This window comes from Bos indicus x Bos taurus, chromosome 21 (assembly GCF_003369695.1).
Source record: "Bos indicus x Bos taurus breed Angus x Brahman F1 hybrid chromosome 21, Bos_hybrid_MaternalHap_v2.0, whole genome shotgun sequence".
Classification (NCBI taxonomy): Eukaryota; Metazoa; Chordata; class Mammalia; order Artiodactyla; family Bovidae; genus Bos; species Bos indicus x Bos taurus.
This window is the reverse complement of record NC_040096.1, coordinates 56,429,421-56,443,726: the sequence shown is the minus strand read 5'-3', so window position 1 is coordinate 56,443,726 and position 14,306 is coordinate 56,429,421. Positions and strand designations below refer to the sequence as shown.

The following is a 14,306-nucleotide window of genomic DNA, read 5'->3' as shown; positions in this document are numbered from 1 at the left end:
ATTAGGATCTTACTTTATGAAAATATGCATTGTAGAAAGTCTGGATGGAAATAAATCTTAACTCTAATTTTAATCCTGACACTCACAGATGAATATTTCCCAAATTAAACTTTTTGACTTTCAAATAAAACTAAGCCAACTTGGGAAAAGTTAGGGGGAAATGTTTTCATATTAAAACTTGCGTGGAATATTTTAAAATTTATTATTTATCAAGTTGTTTAGGAGTCCTCTATTATGACAATGTAAACCAGCTCACTTACTTCATTTATAAGCTCATTGCATATGAATTTAAAAATTAAACATTTTATGTATACTGTGTTATTGATGTGATCTATGGTTTGAGACAGAAAGAAAAAGACAGCTCAGGTGGTTGGGAGACTCTCAGAAACACAATTCTGTACACAGATATAAGTGATTGTAATAAAAGTGAACACTTTGGCACAGTATCTAAAACATTGATGTTAGTTGCCCAGATATCTAAAGGCAAAAAAAATTCCCCTTCAAAAAGATGCACTAAAGATGGAAAGAAGGACATTTACAATCAAAAAACAGTCTAATGTCAAGAAGATGTTAGTTCACAGTAAGCCAAGGATTTAAAAAATAAAAAGAACATCTGAAAATAGTCTGCGCATGGAAAACACTTGCTGCCTGCAGTGGAAGATTATCAGAGAAGGTAGAACTTGAAACTCATATTTTGCTTTGTCTTCTCTGTCAAGGAGATCAATTTTCATTTTGGAAAGAGTAAAGATAAATTAACCCCCACATTAGATGGGAAAAGCATTAGACAGACTAGGTCCTTTAAGGAAGTAATTCAATTCTCTAAATGTGAACAAGTTAGATTTTGCATACAGAGAGAGCTTGCATGAGAGTCTTGAAGTACTCTCATTAACTGTTGAAGAACTGTGGTGAACAGTAGGAATGATGCTCCAGAACCAAAGATGGAGAACAACCTCATATCTGAAAAGGGAAAAAGCTATATTCTGGTGTTAATACTGAAATTCCTAAGTAATTAGAAGGATTTGTGAAACTAAGACAAATAGTAGCTAGAATAAATTTTGGAAAAACAAGTCATGGCCATTCTCATTTTCATTTTAAAATATTTTTTTGTTATTATAAAAATATTAAATTTCCCTTTCCTAGATTATAAAATGTTATTTTTACTTATATTGTGTTGGCATATGACCCTTTTTAAAATATGCTATTTACATGTTTTATATTTTTATTTATTTTTATTTTAGAATATTGAATTTATGGAAACTTTTGTATTTTCTATTAAACTCCAAAGTCTACAAACTGTGAGACTTGTATTTAAGATTCAAACCCAAACTCCCAGAAAGAAAACCATTGGAGAATGCTCATTGTCACTCAGAACTCTTAGCACACAGGAGATGGATTACTCTCTGGACATATCACCACCTTCAAAAATTTCTGTAAGTGATATAATATGTAATGTCAAAGTATTTCATGTTTTTAGAATTATTTACTGGATGAATTTTTTTTTGGAGTATAATTTGAGCATGAGAATATACTGGAGGATTAGGAAGGCTCTCAAGCAATAACAACATAAATGTAACGTAAAAAAGTAATAATTACGTCATTATTTAACTTTTTTGAAATTGATAAAACGTTAACAGAGCTGCTTTTCTTTCTCCATTGAAAAGTCACAATAGGCTTACCTTCTCCTAATACCTGTTTTATTAATGTTTCATACTTAAAAATAATGGGCTTTCCCAGTGGCTCAGTGGTAAAGAATCCACGTGCAATGCAGGAAACACAGGTTTGTTTGATCCCTGGGTCAGGAAGCTCCACTAGAGGAGGGCATGGCAACCCACCAGTATTTTTGTATGGAGAATCCTGTGGACAGAGGAGCCTGGCAGGCTGAGGTCCATGGGGTTGCTTAGTTGGATACGACTGAAGTGACCAAGCACAGCAGGGCACTTCAACATAATAACCCTAAAAGTGAATACTTTTTAAAAATTATTTATTTTTTTGTTTTTTTTTTAGGTAGCTGTTAACATAGGGAAAGCAAGAAAGAATTATAAACTCCGAACTCAATGGGAGATTGCCTTGAAATAAGTTAGGAAAGTTTTAGTCATGAGTAGTTACTGTATCTATCCATAAATTGAGTAGAATGGAGGATCTTCCAGCTGTATATTTTTTGTGAAGGACATGATTGTCTATAGTGTTGATTGATTTTTGAGGCCCAATAGTTGCTTCTTTCAGTTAACCAGCTGAACACTCTTTAAGTTGTCTAGGAATTCCTAATGATTTAATTATGTAGTTTCTGTGTTAGGATAACATATATATAAATCAGTCATAACCCTTTTTAAGGTCAAACTTTCATGTGATTTTAAGTTTACTTAGGAGTCATATTTTACCTGTTTTCAAAAATATTTAAGGTGACTTGAAGTGGTTCTTAAGCTGGTTACACATTAGAATCACATGCGAAGCTGTTAAACATGTCTACACTTAAACCGTTAAATCAGAATTTGGGGAGGAGTGAGCCAGAGGCATTTGTAATTTTCACGTTACTCAGGTGATTTTCATGTGTAGCTTTGCTTAAGAACCACTGAATTGAAGTGAAATTAGGGATTAAAAGTAAAGAACGAACATTTACTATAATCAAGAAGAGTTGAAAAATCTTGTTATTTCTGATCTTTTATTTTCTGTTTTCATACCAAATCTGTTTTCTTTACAGCATTTACTATAACTTAGGCTTCCCTGATAGCTCAGTAAAGAATCCACCTGCAATGCAGGACACCCTGGTTTGATTCCTGGGTTGGGAAGTTCCTCTGGAGAAGGGATAGGCTACCCACTCCAGTACTCTAGCCTGGAGAATTCTGTGGACTGTATAGTCCATGGGGTTGCAAAGAGTCGGACACGACTGAGCAACTGTCACTTCACTTTCAGAATTATTTAAGTCACTATTTTAAAAAGAAAATAAGACCTGAGCTTCCATCTTTTTTCTTCATATTTTACTATACCCTTAGTAAGGGCCTGTCATATTCTTGGCATTGAACATTTGTATGTAGGTTGATAGGAAAGAATAAATGATGAATGAAAGCATGCTAAATTAGGTTACTATTTTCTGTTAAATAGCAAATTTGTTTTGAAACTGTGACAGGAGTTTATCACTTAACTGGATTAGTAGACAATAATTTGCAACCATATTTTACAGAAGGCACATATTACTATTTAAATGGATAATCAATAGATTAAACCTTTAAAGGCTGGTAGAGTATATCAGAAGATAACTCAGCAAATGTATTTTCTGGGGAATTGAGACATTATAATCTGAATCTGCCTTGGAGAATCAGGATGAATGATTATAGCACAGTTTCTACAATTACATTTTGCATATCAGAGATCTTTTATAAACATTTTGTATGCCATGTGCTAGGGATGCAAAGATAGATGGCTTGAAGGAAGGGCTTTTGGGCTATCTTTGATCAGTGTATTTATATTACTGTTCATATTATTGACTAAAAGCAAGAATAATATGCTTTGTTTCTTGTGTTGAAGAGGAAAATTGATATTCTAATTGTGACATTGAAAGAGACACACTTACATATCCATCCTTCACAGGGACATCATGAACAGCAGAACTTCCATGTAGGGCTATTAATTTCTTCACCACGAAGCTTTTGACCTTAACAAATAGTTGACAACTCAAATTTCTGTGTTGAATAGTGTGCAAGAGACAAGGTATCCCTGAAGAATTATTTAATATCTGATGTTTGAAGAAACTTCGCATACGACTAACTTGGTCCTAAGTGATTTAATGCTCACAACGAACTTAATGAGCTTGCTGCTCTTGTTACCCCTATTGTGGAGACCAAAACCCTGAAGCATTTGCCTGAGTTTATATAGCCTTTTCTTGGGGAAGAAGGATTTGAACGGAGGCATTCTGATTCCAGAGCCACCTGTCTTAATTTTACCACATTGATGAGAAAAAATCAATAAACAGTCTGTGGTAGAAACGAGTGTTGTTTGAGCCAAACTGAGGGCTATAGCCTGGAAGACAGCCTCTCAGATAACTGCTCAGGAGAAGCATGGTTTTCAGCACTGTTTTAACATCTTATCAGAATATAGAACGTCAAACAAGTCAGGGATACATTCCTTCAGGGTTTAGGAAAAAAAAAAAGAGCATGTGCACAGTAAGTCAGTATGGCCTTGGCTTGGCTCCTGGGAGGGGAGTCTTATCATTGAAGGAGGACCAGCAATGGCTTCCCAGGAAAGGAGGCATTTAATCTTTATTTTTAACATGGCTATTCTTTACTTGTGATCAGTGCACACTTGGCTTTAATAATTAAAGCAGATATACAATGTATACTTGATAGGCCAAAATGGGCTATTTTAATCAGTATAAAAGTCAAGTTAATTCATATATAAACTAGAATGACTTCTAATCATTCTATATACCTCAATATGTGAAAATATCTTTCATCAACACTGTATTGTCCCCTAAGAAGATACTCTCAAAAATCACCAGATAAGGGATTTCTCTAATTATGCTGAACTTTTCACTTTCAACAGTCATTCCAGGAAGGACAAAAAAGATTTTCTTTTCTTTAAAAAAATGATACATTATTCAGGAATGGAGATCATTAAAAATGCTTTTAATATATAGTTACTAATTGATTAGAATTTTAAGTTATTGGTTATTGTGATGTTGAAAACCACTTTGAATAGTTTTTCATGATCTGAATTAATATATTGGAGTATAAATTGAATTTGTGAAATAACCTTGGTAAGAAATGGTAAACCCACTGCTGAATGCTGCTCTGTTTTGTGAGAACTCTACCAGTGTGTAACTCTAAGAGAAGTTTTGCCATCTTTCAGTATTTTCATCTGTTATATTAAGGGTAGAAAACCATAATGAAAAAATGAATGAAAAAATGTTATCCTGGTTTCCTTTGTGTTTTGTAAATAATAACTTTTAAATGGATGGCAGCATTTGTTCTTTTAATCAGCAAAGGTATTTTATTTATGGCTATTGAATTAGTCCACCTAAAAAGATTAATCCATTCTTATTAAAAGCAAAAGCAATTTGCTTTTATTTATTAGAATTCAGCAATTATTGCCAAATAGACAACTTTTATCATCATTTTAGATTTTTCAAGAAGGAGTGACCTCAACAGTTGACTTTAAACTTTTAAGTGATTCACTTTGTATCTTTTGATTTCTTAAGGCATGAGCAATTTTGGCCATTTTGACCATTACAGAATATCATGTTTAGAAACTATCCAAGATTCAGTCAATAGCATGTACATAAAAAGGTTCTTTTTTTTCTGATCCATATGTCAATTACTGGGGTAATTATCAAATATAAATCACTTGATGAAGTATCGGTCAGCTGTTCTGTAACTTTGTTGGAATCAACACTAGCCAAGACTTTTGTGTTTATCTATGCTGACCCTAGTGACATCTGTTAACATTATGTTCTTTCTTTAATCTTATATTTACTCTTTTCAACATGTGAACAGTAATGTTTTTGTGTTGGCTGACTTTATGTTTCTTCTATTTTTTACTCCAAGAACCCTGGAATCCATGTAAGTAAGTTCGCTTGTGTAAGGCAGATTACTCACTTTCTTCTGCTCTTAGTATTCAGCAATACTGAAGAGCACATTTTAGCTTCTCCCCCTTTCTAAATTTCCTTCATTTTATTATTTGTCTCAGACTTTATTTGACCTTTTCCTTATTATTTACTGGCTCATCACTTTCACTAGCTTCCTTCTTGCCAATTTTCGTCATCAGCTTACTTCCATTTAGCATAGTAATTCAACTTTTAATCAACAAATCTGTTCATTGTAGTAATCCTTTGTCTTCTGATTTTGGTAGCACTACCTCTGATTTCTACAACTGGAAAAACTAATGATGTGTTTCATATATAACATTTTTATCATATTTCATATATTCATATATCATATTATCATATTTCAGTCACTTGAAAAGATTATTCCCATGACTATGTTTAAGTCTTTTGAAAATGTGCTCTTGTGGTGTTTATTTCTCTGACATTTTCTCTACTTAAACTGCTTAGGAATTTAATTTTTTTTTAATTTGCATGTCTTTGGTCTCCCTGATTTTGAAGGTTCAGTATGTATGTGAAATTTACATTATCAGAATTTATGAAAGTCAGTAAGTACTTTATACTGACAGACTTCATGACATTTAGCATTCTCTTTTAACACTTAGCTTTGTATGACAGTAAAGAGCATGTGTTCATGCTGAGTCATTTCAGTCGTATCCAACTTTTTGTGACCTTATGGACTATAGCCTGCCAGGCTCCTCTATCCAGGGGATTCTCCAGGCAAGAATACTGGAGTGGGTTGCCATCCCTTCCTCCAGGGGATCTTCCAACCCAGGGATTGAACTCGTGTCTCTAGGTTGGCAGGCAGGTTCTTTACCACTAGCGCCACCTGGGAATGTCTAGCCTTAGCTCTTTGTTTTTGAATTTTGAAATATCCCCAAACTTTATTCTTAATTACCAAATAACACTTTTTTAATATGCAGGTTTGCCACGCAGAACTTGAACTAGGGACTTGTTTTCAAGCAGTGAATAGCAGAATTCAGTTACAAATTCTTGAGGCACAGTACCTTCCAAGTTCATCAACACCCCTAACTTTGAGTAAGTATGTCAAAGTGGTTTAAAGTGAAATCTTCAGAAAATATTTATAACAGATAGATTTTTCCTACATTTCTTACAGTGAAGATTATAATCTTAGTTATTTTTATTATTTAACTTATATACTTACCTTTCAACTTAAAATTACTTTATTGGATTTCAAATTTTAGCCATTGTGTTAACCCACTCCTCTCTTGATTCTTATCCAATTGTGACCTTCTTGCATTTGATGCTATTCTTTATTTATCTCATTAGTTAATATAGGTTGAGTGTCCAGAGGACTGTCAGGTATGTTTCACCAGCCTAGATGGTGTATCCTCTCTCTAGGTCTATGCCCTTTTTTGGATACTCTGCTAACTCAAAACTTAATTTTAAAAAACTAACTCACACCTTGAAAATCTTGAAAAAACACAAACCTTAAAACACTTTCTCACCTTGTGCCTTTGAGTATATTCAGAGTTTCTGACATTTTGGTTGTCTAGCCCTGGTTCACATGGCTACTCCTAGAGTGGGAGGTTTGAGGTCAGTCCTACCTAAAGGGCTAAGAGTGGGGGTAAAAGTGTTCCTTATTCCTACTAGAAGAAAAGAAAATATCTGGAGGTAGGCAGAAGCAATGATGTCTACTGTAACTACAAAGATTGAAAATTAATATAGTTGAGCACAATTCAAGAAACTAGGAAAACAACAGCAAACACAAAGGAAGTTAGAAATAGAAATTAAAGCTAAAGTTGGAGTTGATAAATATGGAGAAAACAAAAACCTCACAAAATTAATAAAACCAAAAGATTGTTCTTTTGGAAAGAATATTAAAATAGATAAACCTATAGAAGGCTGGATCAAGCAAAAAATAAAAGAAAACATGAACAAGGAAGAGGATATAATTTTAAATTCATAAGAGATTCAAAAATAAGATAACACCATTTATAATGATACCAGTTCATTTGAATAGCTATATAAAATAAATGATTTTCTAAGAAAAAAAATGTTGGAATTCACTCCAGAAGAGGGAAGAGTCTGAATAGAACAATACTGTAACTATGTAAAAGCACTTTAAGAACTGCCTCTAACAGAAACAGGGGCCAAGATGATTTTACTGGCAGATTCTACTAAACTTTCAAGGAACGTGTAATTCCTTTTCTATATGAGCTGTTCCACAGAACGAAAAAAAGATGGTTTATGAGGTTAGCATATTCTTGACATCAAAACGGAAAGGATAGCATACACAAAAAATAGCTATAGACTACCATTATTTATGTAGGTAAATGGAAAAATCATAAAATAAAAAATAAGTAAAGTCCAACTTGGCATTAAAAGAGTAAGTTAAATTACCAGGACCGTAAAAGGTTAAGTCTAGGAAACAAGGAAAAAACAGTGCAGTTTAATACATTAACATGTGTCTTCCTTTAATCAAAACGGCTAATGGTAATCAGGATTATCAGTGATCTCCATTTTATAAATATTGGTCAGCCTCAATTCTCACTTTGTGGCTGCCTCCTAAACTCTTCACTTTCTTGTTGTCTGGCAGCCCCATCTCTATACCATCACTTCTCGAATTAGTCAGACTGCACTTTCTGCTTGAGCTGTAAGCACTGTATGTCAGATTGGGGGGCAGCCTTAGATGAATGCTGTATAAACCCGAATTTTACTTAGTGTGCTTCCCATCTTTTAAGAGGTGACACCCCTATAGTTTCTTTCTGTTTCTGGTCTGTGTTTAGTGTCTTGAACAATTGTTTTTAATATTTTCCCCAGTTTATAATCATAATCTATGAGAAGTGGGTTTGTATAAGCTATTTTACCATTACTGGAAGCTCTACATCTCAAATTTACTTAAAGAATAGATTTTCTCTAGTGGGCAGGTGTTTAATTTCTGGAGTCTCAGCAAATAATTTTACTTATATAAATTGTGAAATAATTCCTTTAGCTCTCCAAGGAGTTGGCACTTCTCTTTTGTATAATCCTTTTCAGTGTGTACTCCTTTACTGCTGATTGTTATTTATGCCTACAATTCCAGTCTTTAATGGCAGTAGAGGAAGATTAGATTCATTTAGGTGACAGTAGTTATTTGTAAATTACAATAGTAATTGTAGTTTACTAGAGAAGTTTTCTCTTAATGGTAGTAACTCATCAGATCTTTAAAAGTACTTATTTTGTTATTTTATGACAAATATATGGATTATATCTCTATATGACATTTAAAATTTTATTTATCAAAATTTCTTATTCTTTAGGTTTTTTTGTGAAAGTGGCAATGTTTAGCTCAGGAGAGTTGATTTATAAGAAGAAGACACGCTTACTGAAGGCCTCCAATGGAAGAGTAAAGTGGGGAGAGACTATGATTTTTCCACTTATACAGAGTGAAAAAGAAATTATTTTTCTCATTAAGCTTTATAGTCGAAGCTCTGTAGGAAGAAGACACTTTGTGGGACAGGTTAGTAGGCAGTTTTATCTCATATTCTTTCCTTGCACTTAAACAGTAGCATTTAAACAGTTGGTTAACAAAAAAATAGGTTAAAACTGAGGCTGAATAGAGTGAAATCAAAAGTTAAATTCAATGCAAAACTCAAAAAAACATTTACTGTAAAAAAAGTTTGCAGGAAGAAAATTTACTGCAAAAATCAAATATTGTCAGACTTTTGGCTTTAATACAAAAATAGTTTTAATTTCTGAGCAACCAGGATTTTTAAAATGAGTTTTTTTCCCTGAGTTTTTCAATACTCTCCTTGTGAAAGAGGAAACTTAAGTATTTGAATCAGATTTCTTAACGCTTGCTTTATTGTGTCATGTTCATTTTAATGGTTGTATGCTATTAGCTCCATTGTGGTAAAGCTGAATTCCTAGAAAACATTGATCTTAACAGTGGTTGTGATATTATTTAGTCAATATTGTTATCTGGATTAACCTATTTTAAAATTCTTGGCAATTTTTATAAGACTGCATAACACTTACTTACTTGCCAATCCTATGGAACTTGTTTCCTTTTGTAGTTCTTTTTTTCTCTTATTGGGTACATTGTATTAGGTGTATATTATTTTTTATCCTAATTACAATTGTTTGACTCACATTTAAATTCCAAAATCTGTATTATTAGTTTTAAAAGCTTCTGTTTGACAGCAAGATGTTGTTAGCGCTTTACATGAATCTTCAAATTATATGTGAATTTTCAAAGATTGATATTAACTGACTTCATATATTCTACCTAAAATGTTTGTGAAAAATATTACATTTTTGTTGTTCTCCATTTATTCTTATTTGGAAAAGAGTTTGAACTCAAGAATTAGTATAACTAGCATACTTTTCAAAGTCATGGGGCCTGTAAAGTTTTCCTGTATCATTAAGTCTCAACTACCATGTATGAAAGGAATAGGAGATTTACCTGACAATTTTCAGAATAATGTTTTTTGGTGATGCCGCTTTCTCAGTTGAGATTGTAGTTAAGAATAACTCTGGAAAGGTTCCTGTTGGTTATCTGTTCCCTCTGGCTCCTCTGGGAGCCTCAGGGAGCCACCCTGGTCAGGTAGCCACATGTGGAAACAAGATCTCCCACTCGTCTATTAGCCAAAGCACTTTCCTGTTATGTTTTATATATTGGGATTCTTTATATGATTTTATTTGAAGGAAAGTTCTTCAGACCAAGAAATTAAAAGAGAAAAGTTTGAAAAACAAACCTTTTGAAGTGACCTGCTCCAATTTATTTATTTAGAAGAATTAGAAACCGAGTTTCAAAGAAGTTAACTCCAAAGTAACATCATTTGTTAGTGCTATGGCTGAGTTGAGAATTCAAGTTTGTTTCCTTGTTCACCTTGCCTCCATGATACATAACATATAATGTGATAACTTATATTTGCATAATGCTTTACAGTTTTTCCAAGTTCACTCACATATGCTATCTAAAGTTACATAAGTGATAGGTTTATTGAAAGTTATGGATCAAGAATGATTTCATTTAGATTAGATTTATTAGATTTCAATTAAAATTACAGTTGTATTTAATATAAAGGTACTTAAAATACACATTCCTTACCAATCAATTTGCAGCTTCCCAGGTGGCGCTAGTGGTGAAAAAACTGCCTGCCAGTGCAGGAGATGTCAGAGATGCAGGTTCAGTCTCTGGGTCAGGAAGATCCCCTGGAGAAGGGCCTGGCAACCCACTCCAGCGTTCTTGCCTGGAGAATCCCATGGACAGAAGAGCCTGGTGGGCTACAATCCATAGGGTCGAAAAGAGTTGGATACGACTGAAGCAACTTAGCACACACCAATCAATTTAAATTATAATTAGTCTCAATTAGTATTTACAAAAATGTTTTTAAGTGGTTGGGATCAGTCTTAAGTTGAGCTTCTAGGTTAATTGCCTAAGAAAGGATACTAAAAACTGTTTTGGAGGAAATGATTCTGTAATATCTCACATTGAATTTTTAAATTGAATTGAGTGATATAAAATAGTCTTCAGTGACTAGATTAAGTGTTTTAAAATTTAAGTTTCAAAGAGACAAACTTTTGGAAAAATGGAAATATGTTTAGTTGAAAATAGGTAACCCAAACTTCCAATTGTCTTTCGTTAGTGAGAGTAATCAGTTGTATGAACTCAGTTACCATTATTGTGTTAAGTTAAATGACTATACTATTCCTTTACAGATTTGGATAAGTGAAGACAGTAATAACACTGAAGCAGTGAGCCAGTGGAAAGAGACAGTCACACATCCAGAAAAGGTTGTTGTTAAGTGGCACAAATTAAATCCATCTTGAAGACGCCGCACATTAATTTGGTGACGAACTTGGCATTCTTTTCGAGGACTTATGATTTTAATTTGCTACCAATTTAAAGAAACAAATCAGTACATTTATTTATGGAGGCCATATTACAGTAATATAATGGATCTAATAGAAAATTAAACTTGGTAAAAAATGGGATGAATTATATCAGATACCCAAAGTAAAGGAAATGTTTTAGACAGTAGGGCAACTAAATAAATTATAAAGTCAGTAGGAATATCAGTCATAGATAGTTACTGCTGTATAATAGTTATGAGTATTTTAAAGCTTTACATAGATATTAAAAATCCAATATATCAAGTCTCTGTTAGTACAAGTGGACATATAGAAGACTGCCACTGTTTCAGTGCTAGTCATTATTGATTATAGCTTAACTCTACTGTTTTAACTCCTTGCTACATATTTTCCCTCAGAAAGCAAAAATAAATTGAACCACTTCAACTCTTCTTATTTGGGGAAACTTTGTGGCCTATGTTTATCATTATTTACCCATAAGTTGTCACATTGCCGCTTTATAAGCTATTTATCTCTAAGAAATCTCAGACATAGAAAACTACATTTTGGCAAGAATAGAATAAATGAAAACACCATAAGGTTGAAGTTTAATTGGAAATTCAGTGTACACACATTTTTCTGTAAGGTTATCATCCATATAGCCCATCCTAATTAGCAGAATTAATTGAACTTAAATAACAAATTCAATATTTTATGATAATCACTTATTTGTTTTTAGTTTTTTAAATATAAATTACTTGTTCTATAATCCACAACATTAGAATATTTTCCTATGTTTTAAAACTGACCATACATGATAACATTATGTAGCAAATACATATTTTCTGTTACAGTTTTTCTCCGGTACTCACTACAACTCAATATGTAGGGATAATTTCAATTTAGTTGGTCAGACAAGCTGTGATCAAAAAAACACATTTGGAGAAATCAGTGATACCATTCCTGATCTTGGAAAATATGACTTTATTTTTGCTAATGGGTAGTCTAAGTGATTCATCTTCTATTTTTTTCTCTCTTACCTTGTCCCACACATGCCAACAGATAAATAGTGATATTTTAGGTCAGAAGTATACTTTGCTGTAATTTAAGCATGCCCTTTCTTTTTTTTTTTTTTTCTAATTCTTGTTCTGTATATCTCATTCAGTTCAGTTCAGTTCAGTCGCTCAGTTGTGTTCGACTCTTTGCAACCCCCTGGACTGCAGCACGCCAGGCCTCCCTGTCCATCACCAACTCCCAAACTCATGTCCATTGAGTAGGTGATGCCATCCAACCATCTCATCCTCTGTCGTCCCCTTCTCCTTCCACCTTCAATCTTTCCCAGCATCAGTTAAGATTTCCCAAATAAACACTAATTCCCCTTTTCCTGAGTACCACCTCCTCAAGCTACAAAACATGCATAGTTGACATGCCCTTTGCTTCTGCTTCTAGAGTTACGGTATACTGGAGGTGTTGACAGGTACTCTCTGACACTCTGCTTTTTGAAATAATTTTTTTTTAGATTTGTGAAAAATGGCATATTGGTGAGTACTCATGGACTTTCAAGAGAAATCACCTTGAGAGGAGGTGTTTTGAGTCTTTAAGACACATGGCAGTCATTTAAAACAATTAAAAAAAATAGACTTTATTTTTTTAGAGCAGTTTTAGATTCACAGCAAAATTGAGAGGAAGGTACAGAGAGTTCTCATATACCCTCTACCCCCACATTTACACAGCTTTCCTTGCTATCAACACCTTGCACTATAGTGGTATATTTCTTAAAATCACTGAACCTTCATTGACATATCATCACCCAAAGTCCATAGTTTATATTAGGGTTCACTCTTTATGTTGTACATTCTATGAGTTTGACAAATACACAAATGACATGTATCCACCACTCTAATTTCACGCAGAGTAGTGTCACTGCCCTAAAAATTCTCTGCAAATACAACCATTTGAATAGTTAAGAAAGAAGTAAATGTATCATTGTCTTTTAGATAAGTAACAGACTGTATTGTTTTTTAAAAATCTAGAATTTTATTTTAGCAATTTTTTTGTGTACTAGTAATGCTTTCAATTCCTAAATTTATTACAAGTAGTCATGTATTTAATGAAACTTCTAATTATTTTAATTATCAATATTTTGAATATGTGTGTAGTGTATAATTTGAAGGAAAGATACAACGTCTTGGTTTCTTGTGTGTCTTAGAATCCTAGGTAAATAAAAAAATTAAAAGAAAATCTTTGTATTTTAAGGACTTCAGTTAGAGAAGTGTTTGACCCAACTAAGATCCCAAATATTTTAATTAGTGTTTACTTAAGCCTTTTTCAAATAAAGTAGTACTGACTAGGAGATGTTCTTACTGTTTCCTTGAAGCTTTACCTAGAAATAGAAAAAGAAATACACTGTTGTATTAATAGCTACTCATGAGAAAAAACATTAGAAACTTGTAATAAAAATTTAAATACTATGCAAAAAATCACTTCTCTTTGTACTTACTTGGCATTTTTTACCTTTACCCACTTATAAATGAGAGGGAACTAAAATGATGCTGGGCAACCGAGAAAAGCAGGGAGAGTTCACATTGATAGCTAACAGCTTGCACAGTGCTAATCTCTAACAGTTCATTTATTTATAAGTTTTCAGGTTAATACAATTAAATAGCTGCAGTCCGTATTGAAATATAACTTCATTTTTTGGCTTTTGTTTGGTTTTCTATGATTATTTTTTTAGCAGAACTAGAGAACTTACCGCTGAAGTATATCAGTTCAGAGGGAACCAGTGGGATTTTAAACGTAAGTTATGTAGTCATGGTCTGAAAATAACCTAAACTGGTCTTTTGTTTGAATACAGTTATGTGAATTTCTCTGATACTAATGTACAAAAACTATATTTCCCAACAAAAATTTCCAC

The 14,306-nt window shown here is 33.1% G+C and overlaps 1 protein-coding gene across 2 annotated transcripts in view; it reads left to right on the top strand.

The window, feature by feature from the left end:
- Window positions 1-13,875, top strand: part of TC2N (tandem C2 domains, nuclear) — a 44,258-nt gene extending 30,383 nt beyond the window's left edge. For both annotated transcript variants that reach the window (XM_027521253.1, XM_027521254.1), the window contains exons 9-12: window positions 1,239-1,430; window positions 6,517-6,631; window positions 8,857-9,056; window positions 11,261-13,875. In XM_027521253.1, coding sequence (XP_027377054.1) covers window positions 1,239-1,430; window positions 6,517-6,631; window positions 8,857-9,056; window positions 11,261-11,371 — 618 coding nt within the window. In that variant the 3' untranslated portion in view covers window positions 11,372-13,875. The remainder of the gene's footprint in view (window positions 1-1,238; window positions 1,431-6,516; window positions 6,632-8,856; window positions 9,057-11,260) is intronic.
- The last annotated feature ends 431 nt before the right edge of the window (window positions 13,876-14,306 follow it).